Consider the following 26,081-nt stretch of genomic DNA (forward strand, 5'->3'; position numbering starts at 1 on the left):
AGCTCCCTGGCAAGGCATCATGTTGCAGTGGCTGCTGATAGCATGATGGTGCTGAGACTTAATCCCTTGTGCCACCAGGGATACCCTGTTATAGATTCTTGATGGGTTGCGCATTTTTACTATTAATGTTGTTCTATGTCTCCATACTAGGATAGGTAGGCCAAAAATTCTACAACAGTTTGATGAAATATTTCTTCAGTATGACCAAAAAATAAGCTGAACTTCTGTATTTTGATAGTTTATTCAGAAGATTTCAATTTTAAGCATCTATAAAACATTTATTAATCCATTATTTTACTTTAACATTATAAATTTAACTTCAAGTGACAAAAAAAAAAAATATGTAATGAGACAGACGGTATTTCAGCAGTGTATCTTAGAATAAGTAAACCCAAAATTAAAAAATCCACCATCACCGAAACAACCAACCAACTTACTTTATTAGGCATGTCTATGTTTTATTTTCCTTTTAAGTGTTATTTTTTGGAAAATTACGCTTTCAAAGCATCTGCTCTTGCAAACAGAGCAGTTAATCTTTCCAAATATAAAATTCAATATCTAAATTTTCAAAACTCACAAAACAAAAGGAAATATTATGTTAGCCAACGGGTCATGCTCAAGTCAGTTTTATATCACAGGGAATAATCTAGAAGTAATTTCAGGAGGTAAAGCCCAATTCTAAATATTACTAGACACTACCATTATTCCCAACAATGTGGACAATTGTCTTATTGCTGAATTGTATATGGTAAATTTTCTTTGGCAACTTTTTACACTATTAACACAATCGGACAACTTTTAAAGGTTAAGATTAACTTAGTTCATAAATTTCAAAACTTCATTCTAATTACTTAAATCTAATTTCTTATAGATGCTAGAATAGGAAACATGCCTATTGTAATATGACAACAAAAATATTGCTAAATAATTATTACTAAAAGCTTTTCAGTTGTATGTGCAAGTATATAATTCAACTGAAACACCAGTGAAAATTATTACAATGTTAGCTCCAATTCTCTATCAGATTTTCTGATAAAGGACAAAAATTAAATGTAGAAACTAACATCTGATATCTCAATTTCTCTGGAAAGCTGTTTCATATGGATTCAATATGCCCTTAAATCAGCCAGAATATAATATGGATTTTCACAATAACCTTATAAACTTAAAGTATATTGACAAATAATTAATTTTTAATTACTGTTCTATGAAATAAACCTACTTTGGAGGTTTGCCACAATATTACCAAGAAATTTAAACAGAAGCTCAAGTCCAGAGGCATAAGAAATCTCTATATATAACAAAATCACCAATTTAATTAAAAGTGGGTCCCACTAAATATTACCACTCCAAATGCACACAAAGTAAAATAGGTTTGGCAGAAAGTGCACTCTGAAGCATGTTCACATTCACAAAGATAAATGATGAAAGTTAACCAGCCAAAATTCAAATAGGCATATATGCAAACATTTGTGTGCACACTTTCATGAGTAAGATATACAAAATGATTCATTTTGACAATTTTATGTACAGCTGTATACAATTTAAAACAAGTACAACTGAAAACATTCTATGTAAAAGTCACAATAAAGTCAAATGAAATACTAAGTAACAGTCTTACAAATTGGTCTCTCTTAGGGGTTCTCAAGAGAATAACAGGTGACTAATCTTCTAAGAAATGCCCTCCTCTTGATCAATCATTTCTGTTTTAACAGAAAAAACATCTGCCAGCATGTGTTTTGGAATTTCTGAACCTCGGACTTTCAAAGCATAACAAGCATTTTCTACTTTAGCCAAACTTTGTTTCAAGGTATACAGCTTCTTAGAAACCTCATAAGGCCCAGTGTTGCCAATAAATGAAAACCCATCATACACCTGCCTTAAAAACTGGCTCACTTCAAAGGGGGTGTCAATGTCCCCATTCCCCACACTGTTAATACACATCCGCATCAACTCTCCAGTTAAATCAGCCACTCCCAGAAGGTAATCAACAGGTGTGATTTTCAGTCTCCAAGTACCACACTGCTTATCCTGTGCATCAGAGGAGGGCTGGTAAAAAAAACACAACACACACACACACACAAAGAAAACACACCATGAAAAAGAATGAATATGCATGTATCACATTTATTATAGGGTACAAAATCAACAGCTGATCAGTCATACTAATCTTTAAATAAGAGGATCTGTTTTGCTTAATGACCATTCAGGTTACAAGAAGAATTCATGCCCTGGGTTGGGAGTTGAAGCAAATGACTTCAGGCAAATTTTGAAATCTACCACTGTATCATTATAAAGTCAACTATTTCCAACTTGACAAAAAAAATCAAATATACATTCTTATTAACTAGGTCTAATGACTTTGTTGGATCACAATGAAAAAGCCCTCCAGGTTGGTGAGCCATTCACATTTCCCTAAGTCATTTAGTTCCTTTCCGGCCTCTCTCTCCCCAGTCTGCACTGACCACCATTATTTTTTACCCTCTCACTGAATTCTCCTCAGTTCCTTCAGACTGTTTTCCTACTGCAGTTGCCCATCAAAAACACAACCTTTACTCAGTTTTTAAAACCTACTTTTGTTAGTGCTTTGTTCAAGTGGCTGAAGATCACTGAGCTAAAAATATTAATAATCACAACTCTAATTTATACTGCTACAAATTACTCACCAGCCCTTTTACTTATTCTTAGATGATTCTCTTTCCAGTCTCCTCAAATACTATTTCAAACCTTCATGGCTCTCCTTAGCCCCCTACTCAGTCCCAAAGTTCTTTGCTCTCAAGTAGACAATCTTGCCTATTTTCACTTGCTTGGTCATTTGCCAGATCACCTGACACAAGCTCTCTTAATTAACTTGTCCCTACCAAAAAACAAACAAACAAATAGAAAAAACTTATGTATGTCCACATCCATCTTTACCTTCTATCCTCCAGTATCAGATGATGAGTTGTCCCTCCTCTTGTTTGAGGTTAACTCTTCCAAATGACCTTGACCCATCTCCTCCCACCTCTTCCAGGACCTTGCTTCATAAGATGTATGCCCTTGGGCAAGTTATTTCATCTCTCTAAACCTCAGTTTCCTCATCTGTAAAATGGGATAACAGTACCTACCTCAGAGGTTTATTTTAAGGTTGAGATAACATTTACCAAGTTCTTGGCATAATGCCCAACACAAAGTAAATACTCAATAAATGTTAGCTGCTATCACCAGTACCAACATCATGTCAATCTCCTCTCCCCACATCAATTTTTCTCCTCTACTAGATTATTTCTAAAAAAGACAAAGCCTAAACTGCTACTAAAAGTCTGTATGAGACTTAACTCGTGAAGTAACAACCATATTGGAGGACATTTTAGGGATAGAGAATTGCAAAGGCATACAGGTAAGAACTGGGTTGGATATCTGAGGAGCTGGTAGGCATTTCTTTTGAGTGAGGATTAGTCTAGAAAGACAAGGGTAAAAAGTCACATTAAGGAACTTGAACTTCACCTATAATTTACAGTGTCACTGAGAAATGAGGTCCAAGGAACACCATAGGTAACATAGCTAAATAATCACAGAACTGGACAAACACCCAAAGTCACTTCCCAATTATCCTAATGCCTGTGAAACTGTACTATGATATAAAAATACCTGCTGTTTTCTTCTTAAGAACTGGCACCTTTTTTAGAAAGGGTAGATTGGGGTAAAGGAAGTTGTGTTTCTTAAGTCATTTATAAAAATAACTTCTATTTAAAAAACAATAACCTTCTTCATTTCTATTATTAGAAAGAAGGCATTCCCTAGTTTTAACTAAGAAGTTGATTTTAGAGAAAAACACCAAGTTAAAAAAAATTAACAAATTTCAACTAATAAATTGTCAATAAAATAAATTCTACTTTACTAATAATATCAGAGACCAGGGGAAAAAAAATTACTTAAAACACAGTTTTTCAAAATGGATCTGAAGTAGTTAGGGATGAAATATGATACCCATGATTTAAAGTGACAAAAAATAATTAAGACAAAGCAAATATGACAAAGTTACTTATGAATCAAGATAATGGGTATATAAATGTGTGTTACATTCTGTTTTCTAAATATTTGAAATTTTTTCCTAAGAAAGTTTTAAAAAATCAAATTAAATTAAATGATTTTGGCAATATTCTCAATAAGCAAGTCAGAGCAAAATGTCTTCCCCTATCAAATTCTCAGAATTTTTACCACCAACAGTGTTTAGCACTAAAAGGAACGTTATTATAAATGTAGTCTTGACATAAAGTACATATGTATAACCTTAGAGCAATTTACTACCTAGATCCTAAAAACAGTACACTTCTTTCAGTTTCTTTTTACGATTTTGCCCTGATATTTCTATTTTGAATTAGAAAGAACCTGAAAGGAAAGTGTAGTTACTATCTGAAAGAAGCAGGCTTACATTACTTCTTTCTGTAATTCAATCTTCACTAACTGAATGAAAATATGAAGGAATTTTGCTTCTCAAAAAACGAATTTTCTCTTTAACAAACTTTATATAATTACGAGAAAATACATGTCTTCCTTAAAGTTATACCTGTCATGCAAAACTAAGTCTCATTCTGTACTATTAAATTTCAGTCAATATTTATGCATTATTTCTACAGTTTCTTCCATCTTATTCCTACCTATACTGAATCTTTTAGTTATATTTTTAAAATAACAAAACGAAAAAATATGAAAAATAAAGGGAAAACTTTATTTCATCCTTAAGTGTACTGCCTAAATAGTGTTATCTTGAAACCCAGAGAATCAAACAGTATTTAAAAGCCAAACTGCAAAATTTTCTTCTAATTCAGAAAAACCACATATATTTTAGATGGAAGAATTATGAACTGCGTAAGTGATTAACAGCTCACTATATAACAATTTTAACTTCTTTAATAATAACTATTGCACACTTATGTTCATGTGATATATACTGCCTAATTTAAAACCTTTCTACCAAATCCCTTCAAACATTTCTTTGAGGTAGATATTTGGTGTCGTTTTCCCTGCAATATACTTTGAGAAACACTGGCAGAATGGACAAGGTCACTGGCTTGGATAGTTTCAAAGCTTAGCTGTATACTTTTTAATTGTGTGATTTTGGACAAGTTACTTAAACTCTCTAAATGCCTATTTCCTTCTTAGTAAAATGAAGGTAATAATTCTTACCTCACTAGGTTAATAAAAGGATTAAATGAGATAGTGCTTATAAAGGGCACATGGTAAATACAGTAAAACCAAAGGCCCACTTAAACAATAATCACTCAATAATTAACGCTTTAAGAGTATCAGTTTTCCAAGATATCCACTGTTGTTCTATTTACTAACTAAAATATTTAAAAATACCACTTCCCGAGTTGGGAATCCATGAAGCCACACTTTAGGAAAAATTTCCACCTCAATATTCTTAACATTACAAGCCAGTGAATCTGCTGTAATTATTATGCTGTTATATAAATTATGTAATAAATGTGAAATATAATTTAAAATCTTACGGTCTTATTTTCTTTCCCATTGTCTTCTGTTGTAAATATCAACTGTTTATTAATTTCATCCATACTTATTAATGACCGTGTTTTGATGAAGTGTTGAAAAGAGACAGCCTCCACATATTCCTGCAGTCCTGAAAAACCAACCAAGAAAATTACTAAGGAATAGCTACTTAATAAGAAAATGTCAGAATACAGAACTTCAAATTGATTATCACCTAGCTCTCAAAAAAGTTTATAAAGGATGCCTACTATAATGCGAGCACTAGATTTGGGGCCATCGAAAAAAGTCATAATGCATTTTTGCTTGAAAAAACACAGAAAAATGTGTCATGATTTTTCCAACAACCCAGTACTTAGAATCACTTGGTGACAGATGGTTAACAGGGAGGCTAAGCACTAAACATGGCAAACATTCCTTTGAACTTTATAGAAGTTTGGAAGTAAAAGTGTTCAAGTTCTTCCTACTTCATGAGTTACTTGTGTTAAAAACCTACTTTCTTTCCTACAGAGAAATGTCAAAGACTTTCAGGGGAAAATTCCTTTTATTCAGAAAAGAGCCATTACAAAAAAATCTGGTAGACTTTAATAGAAAATATACAGGAGACTAATTTTTGCTTCTTTAAATCACAAAACGACTCAATCAAATTAGACATAAAACTAGATCATTTGGGTCTTTCTTAACATTTTAATAGTTGAAAATCACTTAAAATAATTGAGATTAAACAGCAAAATATAAAATACCTTTTTTTCTTCTCATACTTCAAATGGATCTAAAAAGGATAACTCCTTTCTATTTTAGTAAGGTTAAAAATAGTAAGCTGTTTTGCTTATTTTGTACCAGATGAAATTCTACAAAATTCACACTGAATTAAAAATAAATTTTGGTAAAAGTCAAAAACCATTCTGTAAATATTTTTTCATATGTTTCAAAACAATTGAATTTGATAGCCACAATTCTCAGTATTATTTTGTTATGTCAATCTGCAAGTTGATAGGCACAGGGCAAAGTCTTAAAGTGATTATTATTACTGACAGGTTAGAAAACTGTCCTAAATACTCTTCTAGAAGGCTGGAAGTCTTTATTTATGTAAAAACAGGAAAAGAAGATGGATTCTGATTAAGAAAACTTGTAACTTAGTAGAATCACTGGTATCTGTCTCTCTAACACTTCTATTACAGCATCCCACTACTCACACAACCTCACAGGAACTGACATTAAAAATCAGGCTTGGCAGTAACATTGAGGAGGCTGACCATCAAAATGCCAAACAAGGGTCAAAAACACAAAGGGAAATGGATGACCTGATTTTGACAGCCAATAAGAGGAAGTAACTAAATGAAAATATCCTGACTCATTTTGAGCTGCAAATGTTAAAGTAAGGTCAGCAAATAGGTGTCTTCAGTTGAAAAAATATGATATGACAAACTAGGACAATTGAATAAACTATAACATGCTGAGATATAAACAAAGTTGAGTTTAACAAATCAGATAACATCTTTAATGTTTACAATAAAAAATATTTTTATAAAATTTTAGCCTTATGAATAGGTGACCACTGGTTTCCCTCCCTAAAGACAATCTGTATTTCTCGTGTCTTTCCAGAGATACTTCATATATACAAAAGCAAATAGCAAGTCTTAAAGACCACTAATCAGATTTCTTAATAAGCTTTAATATAGTTAGCCTCATTAAAAATGAGCTAAACAAGATGATGTGTGCACAAAGATTTATGTACAAAGAAGTTCATCATTACTGCAAAAAAAAAAAAATCTTTAAAAGACCAATAATATATGTACCACTTGTCAACTTGTTTCTCAGGTTCATTATTTATAGGAAATGGATAATAGAATATAGACCCTGAAACATTTTTCTTTTGCCAACTAGAACAATACAATATTAAGGTTTGTGGGTAGAGAATGCTGGACAGCAAAGGAAGAAAAAGCTCTTTCTTGTTTGGAGCAACCCTCTTAGCAGTCCTCTAAGTGTGAGGCAACCAGCAGCTCACAGTGGCTAATAACATATATCATATCATTGGGGGCAGCTTCCCTCTGAGTCACCTCCTCCTCAGGCAAGGAGTTTTACAGCATGGCACCCTCCCAGAGAGTTCCACCAGTGCAGTGCCTTAGCAACTTCTCTGTCATCCAGCAGGCCAGACCTTCACGTGAGGGAGGTGTGAGAGGACTGCAGATGAGGGCTGGACTCATCCAGATTTGTTCCCTCCTTGAATGATCTGCCTCAGCTCTGGAGTAGTGGCTGCTCCCTCTATCTAACATGTCTATGATGTAGAGTTCAGTTCTCCTCTTAGTAGGTAATCCCTAAATAGTTAATTCCTTATACTGGACTCTCCCTGTTCAAATTATATCATAGTTTTGTTTGCACCCTGTGAAAACAATAGGAAATAAGAAAAATAAATAATGGTATTATGTTTCCTTCCACCCCTACCTGCTTCTATAGCAGAGGTGAGTTGCATCTTTTGAAGTCAGTCACTATACCCAGGCTGAAAATGCAATTTCAGCAGGAAGCTCACTACAGATTCTCCCTTTAATGTACTAGTGTTCCACCTTACGTTTTCTACTGGATGCTGTCAATATTTAAACACACTCAGACCTCTCCCATTCATTGGCCCTATCTTTCCTCAGACCTACTGCCTCATCTCTCTCCACTCTTTCAGTTAAATTTATTGAAGTAGCTGGCTACATTTCTTCAATAACCTTACCTCACATTTTTCAATCTACTTCATTCTAACTTGAGTCCATCTCTATACCAATACAGCTCTCACTAGGATTAACATATTTAATAAGTCTAATAGACATTTCTTTCAGTCTTAACTGCATTCAGCATTTCAAATACCTTCTTCCTTTCTTTAAACAAGTTTGCCTTTGGTTTCTGGCTTTCCTCTTTTTCTACCTCTCTGGCCATGTCATCTTTTATCTCTGCCTCTTATTAATACCAGGCTTTCTCAAATTCATCTTCCACCTTTGGTGTAGACTTACTTATGCTCCAAATGTATACTTGACAACCCCATTAGCGGGACCTCAAAATAAATACCAACAACAACTTCACAGTCTCTCTTCCAAACATGCTCCCCTTTGTTTTTGCCAATTCTAAAAGCCTCCAGGCATTCCCCTATCTATTCTTGACCTCTTCCCATTCACTCTCATACCATAGACTCTTTGCCCTTTGAATATAGAACTATGACCACATTATCTCTGCTTAAAGACTGAATAGTTCCCTATGGTCCTTAGACTATAGAGCAAAAGATCATAACATGGCTTACAAAATCCTGCTTAATTTTATCCCCACCTATATCATCAATCTCACCTCATGCTATAAACAAGCTGTAATTCAAAGTGTTACTTTTTTTTAAAGATTTATTTATTTATTTATTTATTTATTTATACATACATACAAGCACTGGGTACAGTCAGAAGCGCAGGAGGGTGAGAGAATTCACCAGAGCCAGAGCAGGGAACAGAACAGGCAGAGGGATGAAATACACTGCTGAGGAGAGCAGCAGGCATGGCAGGAGAGGTCTGCGTGACATGTGGGACCCTCGCCGGCAGCCGGGGATCGAACCGGCGCTGCAGCAGAGACTGCAGGCAGCTTCACAGCCCGGCACTCAACCACTGTGCCACCAAGGGAAGCCCCAAAGTGTTACATTTTAAAGATGGGTACAGAAACCAATATTTGTATAATGTCTAAATTGATCCTAACATTCTTTATGTTAACACAAGTTTTATTCTGTACATTTTGGGAAAAAGCACAAAATACAGTAGAGAAATAATTAAAACACTATATAAACTATAATCATTAACACAGTGGTAAACAAGGGAAACTTGCTAATTAAAACAGCATGGAAAGGATTCTAATGACAACACCTTTCTAAGTAAGGTGGCTTAAATCATTTTGTGGGAACAAATTTTGCTACATACTCCACTATTTTCACTATGTATAAGAATTAGATCATGTTTAAGGAAAGAGTATAGGTTTGTCGTGATGCTTAAGAATAGCATCCCAGGACTATTAAGCAGGACTTTGCTTAACAGAGTTCTTTAAGGAGTGTTTGGACATGCAAGAATAGGAATGGGGTTTAATTCCTATTAAGGCAGGGACCATAGATTTGAAATGCCTTGTATAGTAATAAGAAAAAAAAATTAAGTTTCAGTAATGGGAGAGGATAGGGAAAAAAAGGCAGTGAAAAAGCAAACTAGTCCTGATTCTGAATGAACTTTAACAAAGATACAAACTACAGGAGAACCTATATACAGTAAAACATTGTTCCTTTGTGAATGGGAAAAGCAATGGCTGAATTCTTTAAGCGGTAAAGAGTTGTTTTAGCCCCATGAGCCAAACAAAAGCATATGAAATAATACTAAATTGACCAAGTAGCCTAAATAACATAAAATTTACTACATTAAATACTTTATAACGTACTTTCTATGGTATTAAGTTCATTCACTTTTTTTTTTTGTAACCATCCCTACCATCTTTCATCTCCAGAACTCTTTTTATCTTACAAAACTGAAACTGTACCCATTAAATGGTAACTACGCTTTCCCCTTTTCCTTTAGCCTCTGAAAATCAGCATTCTTATTTGTCTATGAATACAACTACTTTAGGTACCTCATATAAGTAGAATCATACAGTATTTGTCCCTTTCTTACTGGTTGATTTCATTTAGCATACTGTCCTCAAGGTTCACCCATGTTATAATATATGTCAGAATTTACATCATTATGAAGATGAAAAATATGCCATTGACATATGACATTTTGCTTATCCAGTTATCCAATGGACAGAGTTGCTTCCACCTTTTGGATACTGTGACTAAAGCTGCTATGAACAAGGTTATATAAATATCTGCTTGAGTCCCTGCTTTCAATTCTTTTGTATATATACCTAGAAGCTTCTGAGTCTTTCAAAAAAATAAAACAATAGTAGAGTTTACTAAGTCTTGAGTGTCAATTAACACATATCTGGTACTTTACATCCTTTTAATGCTCATTATAAATTTACAAGGCTGTAGTACTACCTTTACTTTATGAATGAATACACTGTAGCTCAACGAAGTTAAAAAATTCACCCAGGTCTTATAGTGAGTAGTGAAAAAAAAAAAAGCTTCTATAATTTAAAAATTCATGCCCTTCCCTGCTTATTTGCTTCTTTATAGTCAACTCCATATAAATTCTGGAACATAAAACATATTTACTTTTTCTCACTTTTCCCCCCACTAAATCCCCAGTTTACTCTTCTTCACACTTTATTTAACCTTATTTTCTAGTGTCTCATAGTAAATACTTTCATGATCCCATGCCCTCTCTCAAATCTTTTTCTACATGTAAAATGTTTAAAAGTTTGATACACCCTAGTCAAGGCAGCATTTGTTTCCTTATACCCACTACATGAAACTTACATTTCAATAAAATGTTTCAGTTGGCAAGTATTATCAAAGATCGCTCCTTTCATGGCTATGCTCCTTTTCTCATCCCCAAAGATAGGAAAAAACCTCTAGTAAATTGCTAATAAAATCTCACCTTGCTCCTCTACACAAGTTTTATCAAACTAAACTTGGACAAAAATACCTTAAAATCTGGTATGTGAATATTCAGACTACCCAGATGGTCAATTTAATGTACTTTGGAATTAAGTCCATGAAAAAAGCGATATTCTTACAAGTTTAGAGTTCAAACTGAAAAAGTTTAGAATTTTGTTTTTTACTGTGGGAAAAAGGGATTATGGAACAAGAGCCCTCTGTGGTGTCAGTCACAGTTAACATGGGGAGCTGTCAAATACTACATTTTCAAGTATATCTGAAGTCATTATTTAAATTGTCCTTGGATACGTGTCATTTAAGTTACTTCAGAGGTAAGGTGATTATTTCTACTCCATAGATATCATGGTTCATGATATACCATCGAGAAAGTTCAAGGACATTGAGCCCCAAACACTGAAAAGTATTTTTGGTCACATGTAGGTAAAAGGATGTTTAAACAAGTCATGTTGCAACTTGATGAAAAGGACATCCGCTATTTTCAGTGAATAGTCCCCAAGGTGAAAATTTTCAACCTACTGCCATATTCCATCAAACAATGCCTTCCCCTCTGCTTTTGTCTTGGATGAAATCCAGTTAGGATTATTTACGGAACCAGCTGCCAGTAGGACATAAGTCTGTAGGTTGCTTTTATGTAATTTGTTATTTTTCTCCTCTTTCTCCCTATCAGAACATATACAAGGGAACACAATTAATGACTTGATTATTTTTATATTTAAGCAATATACATTTAGTCCAAATCTCCATCAAAAACCATATATAAAGGTATATAGGCAAGACACAGATTTCCTTACAAACTTGAATTTCTTTCCAGGTTTTAAGTGCTTGAAAAAGTTTTTTGACATTACTCAGCAATTTCACTCCCAGGTATATATCCAAGAGAAATGAAAGCATATGTTCAAACACTTGCAGGAAAATGTCCACAGCAGTATTATTCACAATAACCAAAAAGTTGAAGCAACTCAAATGACCACAACAAATGAACTGATATACATGTACAACGGGGTATTATTCAGTCACAAAAAGGAATAAAGTAGACTGATACATGCTGTGACATAGCTGAACCTTGAAAATATTATGCTTAGTGAAAAAAGCCAACACAAAAGGCCATATATTGCATGATTCAACTTTATGAGCTCTCCAGAATAGGCAAATCCATGGGGACAGAAAGCAGATTAAAAGTGGCCTAGCTTTGTGGTTACTGGGGTGAGGGAGGGTAGATGGAAAGTGACTGCTAACGGGTAGGCGATTTACGGGTAGGCGATTTCTTTTTGGGATCACAGAAATATACTGCAATTTGACAGCAGCACAACACTGTGCTTAGCTGCTAAAACCCACTAAATTCTACAGCTTAAAAGGGTTAATCTTATGGTATGTAAACTATATCCCAATTTTTTAAATTGTATTTATAATCATTTATAGGAATACCACCTGATTTTGTTTAAAAATTAGCTTTACCATGTCACTGAAATGTTAAAGTAAAATCAGATCTAGGTTTATATACAGGCCACTCTGCTAAAACAACAAAAATAAAGATAACCTGTAAGCCTCAGCTTTGTAAAGTAAATACAATTATACTCCAAGAATAAAACTTCAACCCAATTCTGCTAATTTGGATTTTGTCTGAGTGAGACTTTTTACTCTAGCACTGAGGAGCAGAGCATATCAGTATGACTGAGTTTCTATCCAAAATGAAAATAAACTTTAAATTTAACACAGATTCATTCTGCATAAATTCCATGACGGAGGAGAACAAGCATTTGTTAATGGTTATGTGTCAAACAAATGAAGAAATGCTTTCCATAAACATATTTATTTTTCAAAACAATTCATGAGGCAGCTATTCCTCTTCCCATGTTACAGGTAAGAAAGCTGAAATCCAAACAGGTTGTATATTTTGTTCCAAGGTTGCAGATCTAAGGAGTAGCAGAGCACATAATCCCAGGTCTGTCTGGCAGCAAAGCTTCTCTCTCTCTCACCCACTGAGTAAGTTTTATGAGTTAAAAGCAAACCTGAGTGAGTAGAAAAATTAGTAGCAATCTTGTAATTCCCCCAGAGATGACTATCCTAATAATATGGGGTTACATGTCCTCCTATCTCACTGAATAGCATGAAACATGAGACCCAAATCTGCAGCAGATAATTCATCAGCACTGTCAATCCCCTTTGGAATGACAGTCAAAATATTTTAACAGGAATCCAAATTCTATAAATCAATATATAAACCCCAAATTATAAATAATTCTTTTTCCATTACTACTTTAAACTACATATATCATAAAACTGCTTTACCAAGTTTTGTAAGATACAGCATAAATTACTCACCATATCATTCTGTTAACTCAAATCATTTCTTGATTTTTAGATGGTGTTTGAAAAGATCTTTTCATTTTTCTTTCTCTAATTAAGTGATGTCCTTGGTCTAAGCCATGATACTGGAGATCAACAAACTCTCCCTGGTACTTCCTCCATTAAAATGAGAGTCAACAGGAAACTGAAGATCCTGCCAGTGTTGGGATTCACAGGCCTGCCTCCATTTACACTTCCTCCTCTCCTACCACTCACCAACTTTCAGTTCCTAGCTCATCAACCATTCAGAGATATAGGGATTAGAAGGAGAAAAGAAAGGGGTTTTATGGTGTTACTTGGTGGTGGTGGAGGACATTTCACAAGACAGAAGACAAATTCCCTTAGCCCAGGCCTCTTCCTTATTTGCAGAGAGCTTCTCCCCTTCTCACCAGAGATTAGGTCTCAAATAAAGCAAATCTTCTGGAACCACCACAAACCCTAGTACTGCAACCTAAGGAAATATGCTCTGCATGAAACACCTGCTTATATCCTTGTTTCTCGGTAGACTTCCCAATACTAACTGCTTCTGAGACAGGCCATTTCTTTTGGTGGTTTACAGAAAAGAGCTAAAGTTCAGCTGTACGAGAATTCCCTTTCTCCATCCCTGGACTGAAAGCAACTCCCTAGTTTTCCCTCCAAAAATTAGCAAATTCTGCAGCTGCTTCCTAGCTGTAGTTCACAAACCAAAAAGTATATAATGAGCTAAATTATATCCTCCTGTAATTCATATTTTGAAGCCCTAACCACTGGTGCCTCAAAATGTGACTGCATTTGGAGATAGGGCCTTTAAAAGGTCATTAAACTTAAATAAGGCCTTTAGGGTGGCTCTAATTCAAACAGACTGGTGTAGTTACGATAGACACCTGGGATGCTCATGCACAGAGAATTAACATGTGAGGGCACAAACAGTCTTAAATCAAAGAGAAGCCTCAGGAAAAAACCAATCTTGCCAACACCTTGTTCTAGTACTTCAAGCCTCCAGAACTGTGAGAAAACAACTTTGTGTTTAAATCATGTAACCTGTAGCATTTTATTATGCCAGTAGTAGCAAAGTAATCCAGTATCATAGAATCTTTACCTGAGATAAACTAAATATGCTAAAATTTACTTATTTTACTACTCATCAGTTAATTATATTCTATCAACACACAAAAATATGTTTTTAACAACCAAAATGGCCATAACACTGTATCAAAATGAATTATTGTGTCCTGCTTCTCCAATTATCATTCTGATGCAACTAAGTAGCAAAATCCTAATAATGACTCTAATTTTATACTTCATTCATTTCCATAGCTATATTTCTGATCACCTTTATTGATCAAGTAAACTTTCAAAAATGAGTAGCATAACTTTTAAATATTCCTGGTTAAGTTTCTACCCTTGTTCCACTCAGTCATTTCTGTATCTCCTACTCCCCGCCAATTCTAAACCACAGCCCTATGTTCCATACCAATTTCTCAGTGCACAATAAGAACAGATCTGTCAATCTACCAAATCTCTGAATCCTATCCTCTCTTGATTCTTCTGGGATGTGATTTCACAAAATATTCTATTTCCATTAGTTAAGATTCCCCAGGATCCAATCTTTGCCTTTCTTCTCACTCTACACTCTCCTTGGGCAATCTTACCCATGTCTATAAATCCAAATACTGCTTATAAGCTGATCACTCTAAGGCTACAATTGCAGAGTAGCCCTATATCCTCAGTTCTCTAGACCTATTCTCTAGACCTGAGTTCTCTAGACCTGAGTTCTCTAGACCCAACTGTATTAGGCAGCTACATGGATCCCCCTAAATTCCTAATTAATAACACCCCAAACCCATTCCATCATCCTGTTTTCTCCTCTTAACAAATAACATCCCCATTCAATCAGATGGTCAAGCCAGAAAGGTACAGGTTTTCCTAGACTATTCCCTTTTCCCTATACTTTTTTTATTTTGTTTTTATTTTAGTTTTTTTCTTTATTCTGTCAGTATTTATCAAACACCTACTAAATATGTGATATACATTAAGAAACAACAAAAAGCTATTACAGAAACTTGTAGAATCTTATGCTAGTAGAGAAGGAGATACAATAGCGAAATACGTGCTTTCATAGCATGCCAAAGAGTGCTATGGGAGAAAACATAGAACTATATTGTGTGCTGGGTTTTTAAGAAATATATTAACATTTAGGAGATTAAGATGAAGTTTTCACTAGGGGTTAGGTTCTAAAACCAGTAGGTAAATTAAATCCACATAAGAAACCAAAAAAAAAAAAAAAAAAAAACCACTTATGTGACCGTGGACAAGCATCATAACCATAAGCCTCAATTTCCCCAATTGTGTAATGGTAAAAATAGTATCTATGACTTAGGGATGCTGCCAAGATTAAATGAGTTCAAGAACATAAAGAACACTAGTTTAAAAAGATATCTCTGACGGCTATCATTCACATTTCAGATAGAATTAAAATATCAGTTAGGGGGCCTCCCCGGTGGCGCAGCGGTTGAGCGCTGGGTTGCGAAGCTGCCCGCAGCCTCTGCAGTGCTGGTTCGATCCCCGGCTGCTCCCCGGCCACCGGAGGAGGGTCCCACATGGCGTGCAGACCTCTCCTGCCACCCGCTGCTCCCCTCAGCAGTGTACTTCGGTCCTTCTGCCTGCTCTGCTCCCCGCTCTGGCTCTGGTGAATTCTCTCACCCTCCCGTGCTTCTGACTGTACCCAGTGCATGTATAAACAAAAACAAACAAACAAACAAATAAATAAATAAATAAAACATGCCTCTATTTAAAAAAAAATAAATAAATAAAATATCAGTTAGGGACTGAACTTAAGTTTCATGCACCAAAATGCCTCAAACACAGTGACAGTTTTTATCATCACAGTGATATAAACTTTGAAAAAAAAGATGAGTTTTTTTTTTCCTTTGAGATGGAAGACATTTTCCACCAACTGTTAAATTTTCAACAGGGGAAAAAAAAAACAAAAACATGATAGGGTACAAAAAATTTTTTAAGTGATTTATTTCAAGCAACTAATTATTTGCTCATTTGTTTAACCATCCCTTGGGACAATCTGTAATCTACTCTGATAAGAAATGTGTAGAAAACAGACCTAACTTTTTGTTGTTGTTCAATTATTAGTAGGATACGCAATGTTTGAGCTCACACAAGTATCCCCTAGGGAAATGCTCTGCGTGCCATTAGCACTATTCTTAATGAGGAAAAGCACAGAACTGCTTTAGTTCATTGCCAGAATTGTTTTATCTTCAAGTCAAAAGAACAACTATTTGGAGTAATACCAAAACAAGCATTTAACAATTACGAGCAGCAAGCTATTCATAAGCATCATATTGTTAATGCTACCCTAATTATAAAGAAGCTTATTTTATTAAAAAAAAAATCTGTCAGCAAATTTTTAAGTCCCAGATACCTGTTTATCTGACTGCTTTACTTGTTACCTTTAGAAAAACACATCTTTATTGCTTCAATTTAAAGACCTCATTTTCTTTTAAAAACTGCTAGAAAAGTGAGATAAAGGGAATCCTTACATTTTAATCAGTAAGTAATCTTCAAAGAAAACTTACCAATTATAAATAAAAATTTAAATAGCATGATACTGATTTATAATAATCCTCAATGAAACAGTAGTGTAGAAAAATTTGAAGATTGCTCCTGTTTTATTAATGTCCAAGAGTACAGTGTTTCCTTCCTGCTTTAAGAAATACACTACTGGCTCACTGTCCTTTTTACATTTTTTTCCTCCATTTCTGTTTTTATTTTTTTTAACAGAAATTAGGATTCTTTTTAAGCTTTATCCATTTTTCAGTTTGGTTTTTTTTCCTTCTAAAATCCAAGTACAACTTTGTAGGTTTCGTTTTGTATCTATCTGGCCCTTGTCTCGTTTAAATTCTTTCCTTAGTGCCTCCCCAATGGCGCAGCGGTTGAGCGCTGGGCTGTGAAGCTGCCCACAGCCTCTACAGCACCAGTCCGTCCCCAGCCGCCAGAGAGGGTCCCACATGGTGCGCAGACCTCTCCTGCCGCTCCTACTGCTCCCCTCAGCAGTGTACTTTGTCAATCTGCCTATTCTGCTCCCCACTCTGGCTCCAGTGAATTCTCTCACCCTCCTGCGCTTCTGACTGTACCCAGTGCTTATATAAATAAATAAATCATTAAAAAAAAATATTTCCGTATACTTTCCTCATTGATGAATGAAAAACATACTTAATAGATTGTTATTTAGGCTAAAAAAAAAAGTAAATTTAGAATTTTCAACCAGATATGTTAGGGAACTTTAAAGCTGTCAGGATCAGCAGGGCTTACTGAAGGACTAAAATGGAATTAGAAAGTTTACTCAAGATATGAAAAATATGGCACCATAAGATGAAGCATCAACACTAAAAGGAAAATACACAAATTTTTATAAAAATGCAAAACTTTTAAGTATAAATTGAACAGTGGATGTCTATTGTGGTCACCTTTTATTATATTTATTACATTGCCAAGAATTTTTACAACACAGGCTTAATGCATGATGTAATAGAAAAAATAATCATTATGGAAGTTATTCAAACACTTGTCTTTAATTATCAAGGTTAATTAGGATACTTGAAGAAGGTATAGGATGGAATTTCCCATTTATTCTGATGAAGTAAGACATTCAGATCTGCTTCTTCAGATCAAGAACTTCCTCGAAACTAGGAGAACCAACTTGTTTCCCCACCACCAATTCAACCACCTGGTAGCCCTCAAGATTACACATGTATACCTATTTATACATAGCAGTACTACTGTAACTAAGATATTTTCCTACATGGATCTACTCTCTAGTACGGGTAAAGTTGTGGAAGAGTAAGCAGTAATAGTAATTCACTGGGACTATAATAGTCACCTATAAACAAATGGTAAGTACCACTTCTCCTAATCTATATCCCTGAAAAGATCTACAATATACCTGCAGTCTCGAGATGCGACTTTTGGATTTCAATCAACCCTGAGAACTGACAGAAGTGAATATGCTGGATGTTCCAGCTTACCTCCTCCCCACTTCACCCCTACTAGAAGAGGCATATAAAAATTTCAGGACATTGGATGGAACAAGGCAAAAATTGCCACAAACATATCTGCCCTGCATCCAACTAGAAATGACACAGTGCCCAAGAAAAACCTCACCAAAGGGATTTTGGCTTAGTAACATTAATATAAACAATGAAGCTATTTACACTCAACATGGTACATATTTCTACCTCAGGACTGTCACGCAGTAAATTATTATTGATGTCATCTCCCGATACAAAGAACTGCTCTGGAAAAAGGAGCTAAGAAGTCAGCAGTCAACAATTTACATAAAGTATATGAACCTTAAGTGAATATATCTTGGTAACATTTTATATATGCATAATATCTATGTACCTATAGAAAACATTTTTACCACTCCAAAGGATTCCCTCCTGCCCCCTAGTCAATAACCCCTGCCCCCAAGCTTTACCCCCAAGTAACCACTAAGTCTTTTAGCTCCCTAATTTTGTTCCTTGAAATTCACATAGATTCATAAATGATTCTCTTTTGCCCAACAAAATGTCCTTTATGTAACATATATTTATGTTAGTCAGACTTCAGACATCTTTTGAAAATGAAAATTTCTTAATTTTAATGAAATTCAACTAATCCATTTTTCTTTTTGTCATAAAAAAACTGACTGCTGGGCCTCCCTGGTGGCGCAGGCGTTTGAGTGCAGCGCTGTGAGGCTCTTCGCAGCCTCTGCAGTGCCAGTTTGATCCCCGCCGGCCTCAGAGCAGCCCACATGGCGAGCAGACCTCTCCTGTCTTGCCCACTGCTCCCCTCAGCAGTGTATTTCATCAGCCTGCCTGTTCTGTTCCCCGCTCTATTTCTGGTGAGTCCTCTCGCCCTCCTGCGCCTCTGGCCTGTGCCCCGGTTCTTGTATAAATAAAATAAATCTTAAAAAAAAAACTGATTCCTACCACAAATTCATTAAGATATTCTCATGCTTTCTTCTAGAGTCTTATGTTAGTTCTCACATCACCTTTCTTTCCACCAATACCTCTGATCTCTATCAACCTGCCAAGTTTGTCACATTCGAGGTTGTATCACTTGACAATACAAACTAAATACATTAAATCTTTTTTATTATGTATGCTGTTAAGAAACCAAATAAATCCCTGATAGTAAATAATAAACCATCATTGTGAGAATGTGTCTTCGCTGGGAATATACTATAATGATTCTTCAAAGAGTTGTATGAGTTATCACTTCAGTTTCTAATAACATACCCCAACTTTAAACGATATATGCAAGTATTTCTCTTACAGATATGAAAAGACATTTTAACACTACAGGTTGACATTTCTGAAAAACAAATGCTGACATTATAAATATTTAGACTAGAACTGGACACATATATTGACATTAGAGTTCTTATGAACTCAATGAATTAATTTTTCACTACTGAAATAACCTAAACCCAGTGGAATCAGCCATTCAATGTAAAGAAACATACAACTTTCATATACTTTTATAAATGTGAATCAATCTGACTTTATCTTTCTGCATTATATACTCTTTCCCATCAGTAAATTCATATTGAGAAAGACAAAAAAGAATCAAGTACTTTAATTTAGCTAATTTATCCAATTTACAAATGACGATAAGCACCAAGACCCAGTACTCCCTGAACCTTTTTAAGTATATAAAACCCAGAACTACCCCATGATTCCCACTACAGACTTACACTATGAGATATTGAGGTACACCTGACTAGGTGATACTCTTTAATGAACCTATGAAAACTAAAACTTTAATGAACCTATTAAAACTAAAACTTAATGCCATTTCTTCCTATGGGAAAAATGACATGTGCTCAGACAGAATACCCTTCACAGTCAAGAATAAAGTTCATTCTACTAAATCTATTTTTCTCAACTGCTATATTAAAACTTATCAATGACAAAATAAAATCTATCCATGACCATTACTATATCGCTAGAAAAATAATAAATTCAATTAAGCATTTTGAGTTACCTTTACATTACTTTTCAGAAGTCCTAATTTTTTCAAAGATTTACTTTCATTTATTTAGTTAGGCATACAAGAACTTGGATGTAGGCCAGAGGTGCAGGGGGTAAGAGGATTCACCACAGACAGAGTAGGAAGCAGAACAGGCAGATCTACTGAAATACACTGCTGAGGGGAGCAGCAGGTGAGATAGAAGAGGTCTGCTGCGCCATGTGGGTTAGCTCCCTGGCCGAGGATCGAACTCATGCCACAGTGGCTAGCTATAGCTTGACAGTGCTGAGACTTCAATCCCTGTGCCACCAGAGATGCCCCAGAAGTCCTAATTTTTAAAGCCCACAATATTCACTATTAAATTATTATTATTCACTATTCACTATTAAATGAATATTCAATATTCATTAAGCCCACAATATTCACTATTAAAGTGTCAATTAAATTCATGCAACTCATACATAAATCATGTAGTATACCACCAATATAAAAAAAAAAAATTGGGACTCCCTGGGGGTGCAGTGGGTTGAGCACAGCACTGTGAAGCTGTCCGCAGCCTCTGCAGTGCAGGTTCAATTCCAGGCCAGCCAAGGAGACACCCACATGATGTGGCAGACCTCTCCTGTCATACCCGCTGCTCCCCTCAGCAGTGTTTTTGGTCCGTCTGCCTGTTCTGCTCCCCACTCTGTTCTAGTGAATTCTCTCACGCTCCCGCACCTCTGGCCTATACCCCAGTTCTTGTATAAATAAATAAATAAATCTTTTTTAAAAAATGTTACCATTGAAATGAACCTAGACTTACCTGTAGTAATGGCTCTATGGAATTGATGCATGTCTTCCCCTGAGAGTTCCTGGGCTACCTGCAGTATCTTTTGTCTGACACCATCCAATTTTACGTCTGATTCTGTTAATATTTCTTCCATATCAGGAGCACTATAATCAAGATATTGGGAATATTTAGAACAGCAGCCAGATACTTCAGAAGAGAAAAAGTTAAATAATAATAACATAGGACTAAATAAATAATGCATGTATTTGAGTACTTCTCAAAGCCATAATTATATTTTATTAAAAGTATGTAAAAACATGGAAAATGCTATACCACACTATTAAGAAAAACAAAAAGCATATACAAAATTACACGTATTTTATATGCTCATAACTACATGAAAAACTATGTTCATAAAAAAATGATATCTGGAGATACCTGCTTTTAGTCAGAATGGAGTATAACATGGACAGGATGTATCTTTCCACTAAAAAGAAAAAATACACACAAAACAATGGTATTCAGACATTGGGATAAAGATGCATCTTGGGAGAAAGATGCCTAAGAGAGTGGGGCAAGAAAGGTCACATGCCCTATGATTGCTCCATATTATTCCATGGAGAGCTTCCTCCAAATGACAGTGCAGGGATGAGAAAAGTAGGTGGAGTCTAGGGAGTAAAATGGAAGAGTTGGGAGTTCAGGGAATCAAAATAGCTAATATTTGCAGGAGTAACAAAAAGGAGACAGTTACACAGAGTTTCAGAGATCTACAAAGGATTCACTCAAGCATCCAGCTGAGTTCTGATCAGCACAGGCATGTGAGAAAACTACCCAAGGCTGAAAAAAGACCCACCAATGTAAGCAGGCAATCTCCATACGTTATGTAAGGCTAGAAATAGCTGATTCATAACCAACAGATAGACAGTATAAAAAATATTAAAGTAGTTCTTTAGGTAAAGGGAAAAAATAACCAGATGAAAATCTGGATCTGCACATAAGTACCAGGAATGGTAAATATGTGGAAAATATAATTTTTCCATATTTTAAAAAATCATACTGTTCAAAGTAAAATTAATAACGTATTGTTTGGGTTATAACATATACAGAAAAAGAATGTATTACAGGGCCTCCCTGGTGGCACAAGGGGTTAAGACGCTACCCGTGAAGCTATCCGCAGCCACTGCAGCATGAGTTCAATTCCCAGCCAGGGAGCTGCCCACATGAATAGCAGATCTCTCCTGGCTTGCCCTCTGCTCCCATCCCCTAAGCAGTGTATTTCAGTCAGTCTGCCTGTTCTGTTCCCCACTCTGTCTCTGGTGAATCCTCTCACCCCTAACACCTCTGGCCTGTACCCCAGTTCTTGTATGCATAAGTAAATAAATCTAAAAAAAAAAAAAAGAATGTATTACAATAATAGCACAAAGGTGAAGCTTGTACATGAGGGATGAAAAAAGTATACTATCATAAAATCTTTATACTGTACACAAAGTGATATGCAAGCAGTGCTTACTTTACACAGTATTAAGCAACCTGTGCATATCAATACTATGACCATAATTTGAGAAGTGACTGTTATTACAGAACCATGCAGAATAAAGAGGTGGTTCCAAGATGCACAAGCTTAAGTTAACACAGAATTATGCAAAGTGAGGATGGTTGACCACGACAGGTTAAAAGATATATGTTATAGGGGCCTCCCTGGTGGCGCAAGGGGTTAAGCACCGCACTATGAAGCTATCCACAGCCTCTGCAGCACAAGTTCAATCCCTGGCCAGGCAGGGAGCTACCCACATGGCGCAGCAGACCTCTCCTGTCTCGCCCACTGCTGCCTTCAGCAATGTATTTCAGTCAGTCTGCCTGTTCTGTTCCCCACTCTCTCTGGTGAATCCTCTCACCCCCCACATCTATGGCCTGTACCCCAACTCTTGTATGCATAAATAAATCTTTAAAAAAAAAAAGATATCTGTTATAAATCCTAAGGCAGCCACTACAAAAACAAACAAAAAAGATATAGCTAATAAGCCAATAAATAAAGAAGAATTATGTTAATATATTACCTGTGCCAAAATAGGCAGCAAAGAGGAAAATGGGTATTAGCTATAAATCCAATGTTATCAATAATTACAATGAATATAAATAACATAAATGTAACTGGTTTAAACACCTCTATTAAAAGGAGGAAGTATTGCCTCCCCGGTGGCGCAGCAGTTAAGCGCTGGGTTGCAAAGCTACCTGCAGCATGTGCAGCGCCGGTTCGATCCCCGGCCCGCTGGGCGAGGGTCCCACATGGCACACAGACCTCTCCTGCCGCCCTCAGCAGTGTACTTGGTTGGTCTGCCTGTTCTGCTCCCTGCTCTGGCTCTGGTGAATTCTCTCACCCTCCCGCGCTTCTGACTGTGCCCAGTGCTTGTACAAATAAATAAATATTAAAAAGAAAAAAAACTGTTTTATCTTTTTAAAAAAAAAAGGAGGAAGTTGTCAGAATGAATAAAAAGGCAAGAAAGATAAGAAATACATTTTAAATACAGACAGATTAAAACCAAAGAGGATGGAAAAGGTATACCCTGCTCATTCAAAAGAAAACACAATAGTTGTATTAACAAAGTAGAAAACAAAGAATATTTCCCTGGATGCCATCATAGCAATAAAGGATCATTTCATCAAGTGAACATCACAATCCAATATGTTAATATATCAAAATAAAAAGCTTCAAAATACATGAAGCAAAAATTGCATAAATGCAAAAAAAAAAGAAAGAAAAGATAAACCCACAATGACAGTGAATAGATTTCAACTCTTCTCTCAATAATTGAAGGACCAGAAATACAGAAAATCAGTAACCATAAATGACTAAACACTGCGCTATCAACCAGCAAGACAACTGACATTTTAAGCATCCCACACCAGAATGTCTCCTTTCAAGTGTACGAGGAACATTTTACCCAGATAGACCATATTCTGGGTCAGAAACAAGTCCAGTAAATTTAAAAGGATTCCAGTCCTGGAAAGTATAGTCTCTGTCCACAGTGGAATCAATAAAATAAAGAAGTCAGCAAAATCCCCACTTTTAGAAATAAAGTAACATAAAATCAAAGAGAAAGTATTTTAAATTAAATGAAACTGAAAAAACGTAACAAAATCTGCAGGCTGCAGCTAGCACAGACTGAAACTTAAAAGGGAAATTTATAGCATTTTGAAATTTACAGCATTTCTTCTTTGATCTCATCTTTCACAATAAGAAGAGCAAATAAAAGGTAAATTTGCAAAAGAAAAAAAAGGCAGTAACTGAACAAATTTAACAGAAAACCAAGAAATACAGAATGTCAATGAAATCAACACTTGGTCCTTCAAATCAATAAAACTAATAGTAAATATCTGGACAGATTAGGAAAAAGGGTGGACATATTACCAACATCAAGAATGAGAGAGGTAATTATTACAGATCCTACTGAACTCAAAGAATAATAGATTATGAGATGACCTGGAAAAATTACTTGAAAGACACAAATTACCAGAATTCTCTAATGAAGAGCTACCTTCCTTTATGTAGTAAAGAAAATGAATTTGTAAGTTAAAATATGAAATCTGCTAATTAATAGCTATCTTCATGTACTCTGGTTGATTTCTTTCATAAAGTACTTTTTACTTTTCTGTAGCTCATAATGTTTCTGGTTAACCGTCTCCATTTATTGATCATAAAAAGTTTGTACTATGTGTAACTATGTATAACTATGATAAAAACGGGTATGAAATATGAAATCTGCTCATTGATAGTAGCTAGCATGTTGTGACTGACTACTTTCATTCAATATCTTTACTTTTCTGTCATTTACTATTTTTCTGACACTATTTTTTACATTTATAAGAATAAGCATTTATAATTTTCTTATTGGGCAAATACTAACAAGATGACTTTATATAATCACAAGAATTTTACTAAAATATTAAGTTCTCCTTTCAGTCCTTTCTCTAAGCTATTGAGTATTGATGACAATTATTTTATAGAATTAAGAACAGGTTCATAATTATTCAGAATAGTGTTGCTTCTTTCCATAACAAGTTAGAATGTATAAAGTTATCTGAGAACTCACCACAAAAAAAGCAAAAAATGACTAAAGTCGGGTAAAAAGAAAAAGATAACACTGCCACATTCCAATGAATCTATGTCTAAATTTGCTTCCACTTAATGTAATAGAAATAAAAACATTAGTTATTAAAAAAAAAGCACTAGTTATCTTAAATTCTATGGGGACTACACCTGAGGGCAGGGGGAGGGGAAGCAAACATTGTTGAAAAATGAACAATGATGTAAAATATACATAAATAAATAAATTTTAAAAAAACTTAGTGAACAGAATACTTCAATGTTTTGTTTTTTTTTAAGATTTATTTATTTATACAAGCACTGGGTAGTCAGAAGCGCAGGAAGACAAGAGAATTCACCAGAGCCAGAGCAGGGAACAGAACAGGCAGACTGACAAAGTACACTGCTGAGGGGAGCAGTGGGCGCAGCAGGAGAGGTCTGTGCGCCATTTGGGACCCTCGCTGGCAGCCGGGGATTGAACCAGCGCTGCAGGGGCTGCGCGCAGCCTCGCAGCCCAGCGCTCAACTGCTGCGCCACCGGGGAGGCCCAATGTTTTTTTAATAAAAAGACACATAATATAAACTCAATCACAGCTATCCTAGAGACATACAAAATATGTAATAAAAATCTCTCTGGGAATTACAGGGTGGGCACTTTCTGCCCTCTCATGGAATAGAGATGCAAAGAAAGCTGGTACAATGAAATATGAAGTGAAAAGGCAGAGATGAACTATGAAGATACTCAGCTGCCATCATAAGATATTCCAGAATCTGTATAATTCACTTACCACCTCTGTTTAGCCAGTTTAAGCTGGTTTCTTTTATTTGCAA

The 26,081-nt window shown here is 35.4% G+C and overlaps 1 protein-coding gene across 1 annotated transcript in view; it reads right to left on the reverse strand.

The window, feature by feature from the left end:
- Positions 1-232: 232 nt before the first annotated feature.
- TSNAX (translin associated factor X) overlaps positions 233-26,081 on the reverse strand; it is a 29,696-nt gene continuing 3,847 nt past the window's right edge. Inside the window, exons 4-6 of the mRNA XM_037510422.2 lie at positions 21,201-21,331; positions 5,496-5,623; positions 233-2,049 (exon numbers count right to left, since the gene is read on the reverse strand). Of these exons, the coding sequence (XP_037366319.1) occupies positions 1,672-2,049; positions 5,496-5,623; positions 21,201-21,331 (637 nt within the window). The 3' untranslated portion in view covers positions 233-1,671. The remainder of the gene's footprint in view (positions 2,050-5,495; positions 5,624-21,200; positions 21,332-26,081) is intronic.

Source organism: Talpa occidentalis, unplaced genomic scaffold (assembly GCF_014898055.3).
Source record: "Talpa occidentalis isolate TD23 unplaced genomic scaffold, MPIMG_talOcc4v2.1 talOcc4.14, whole genome shotgun sequence".
Classification (NCBI taxonomy): domain Eukaryota; kingdom Metazoa; phylum Chordata; class Mammalia; order Eulipotyphla; family Talpidae; genus Talpa; species Talpa occidentalis.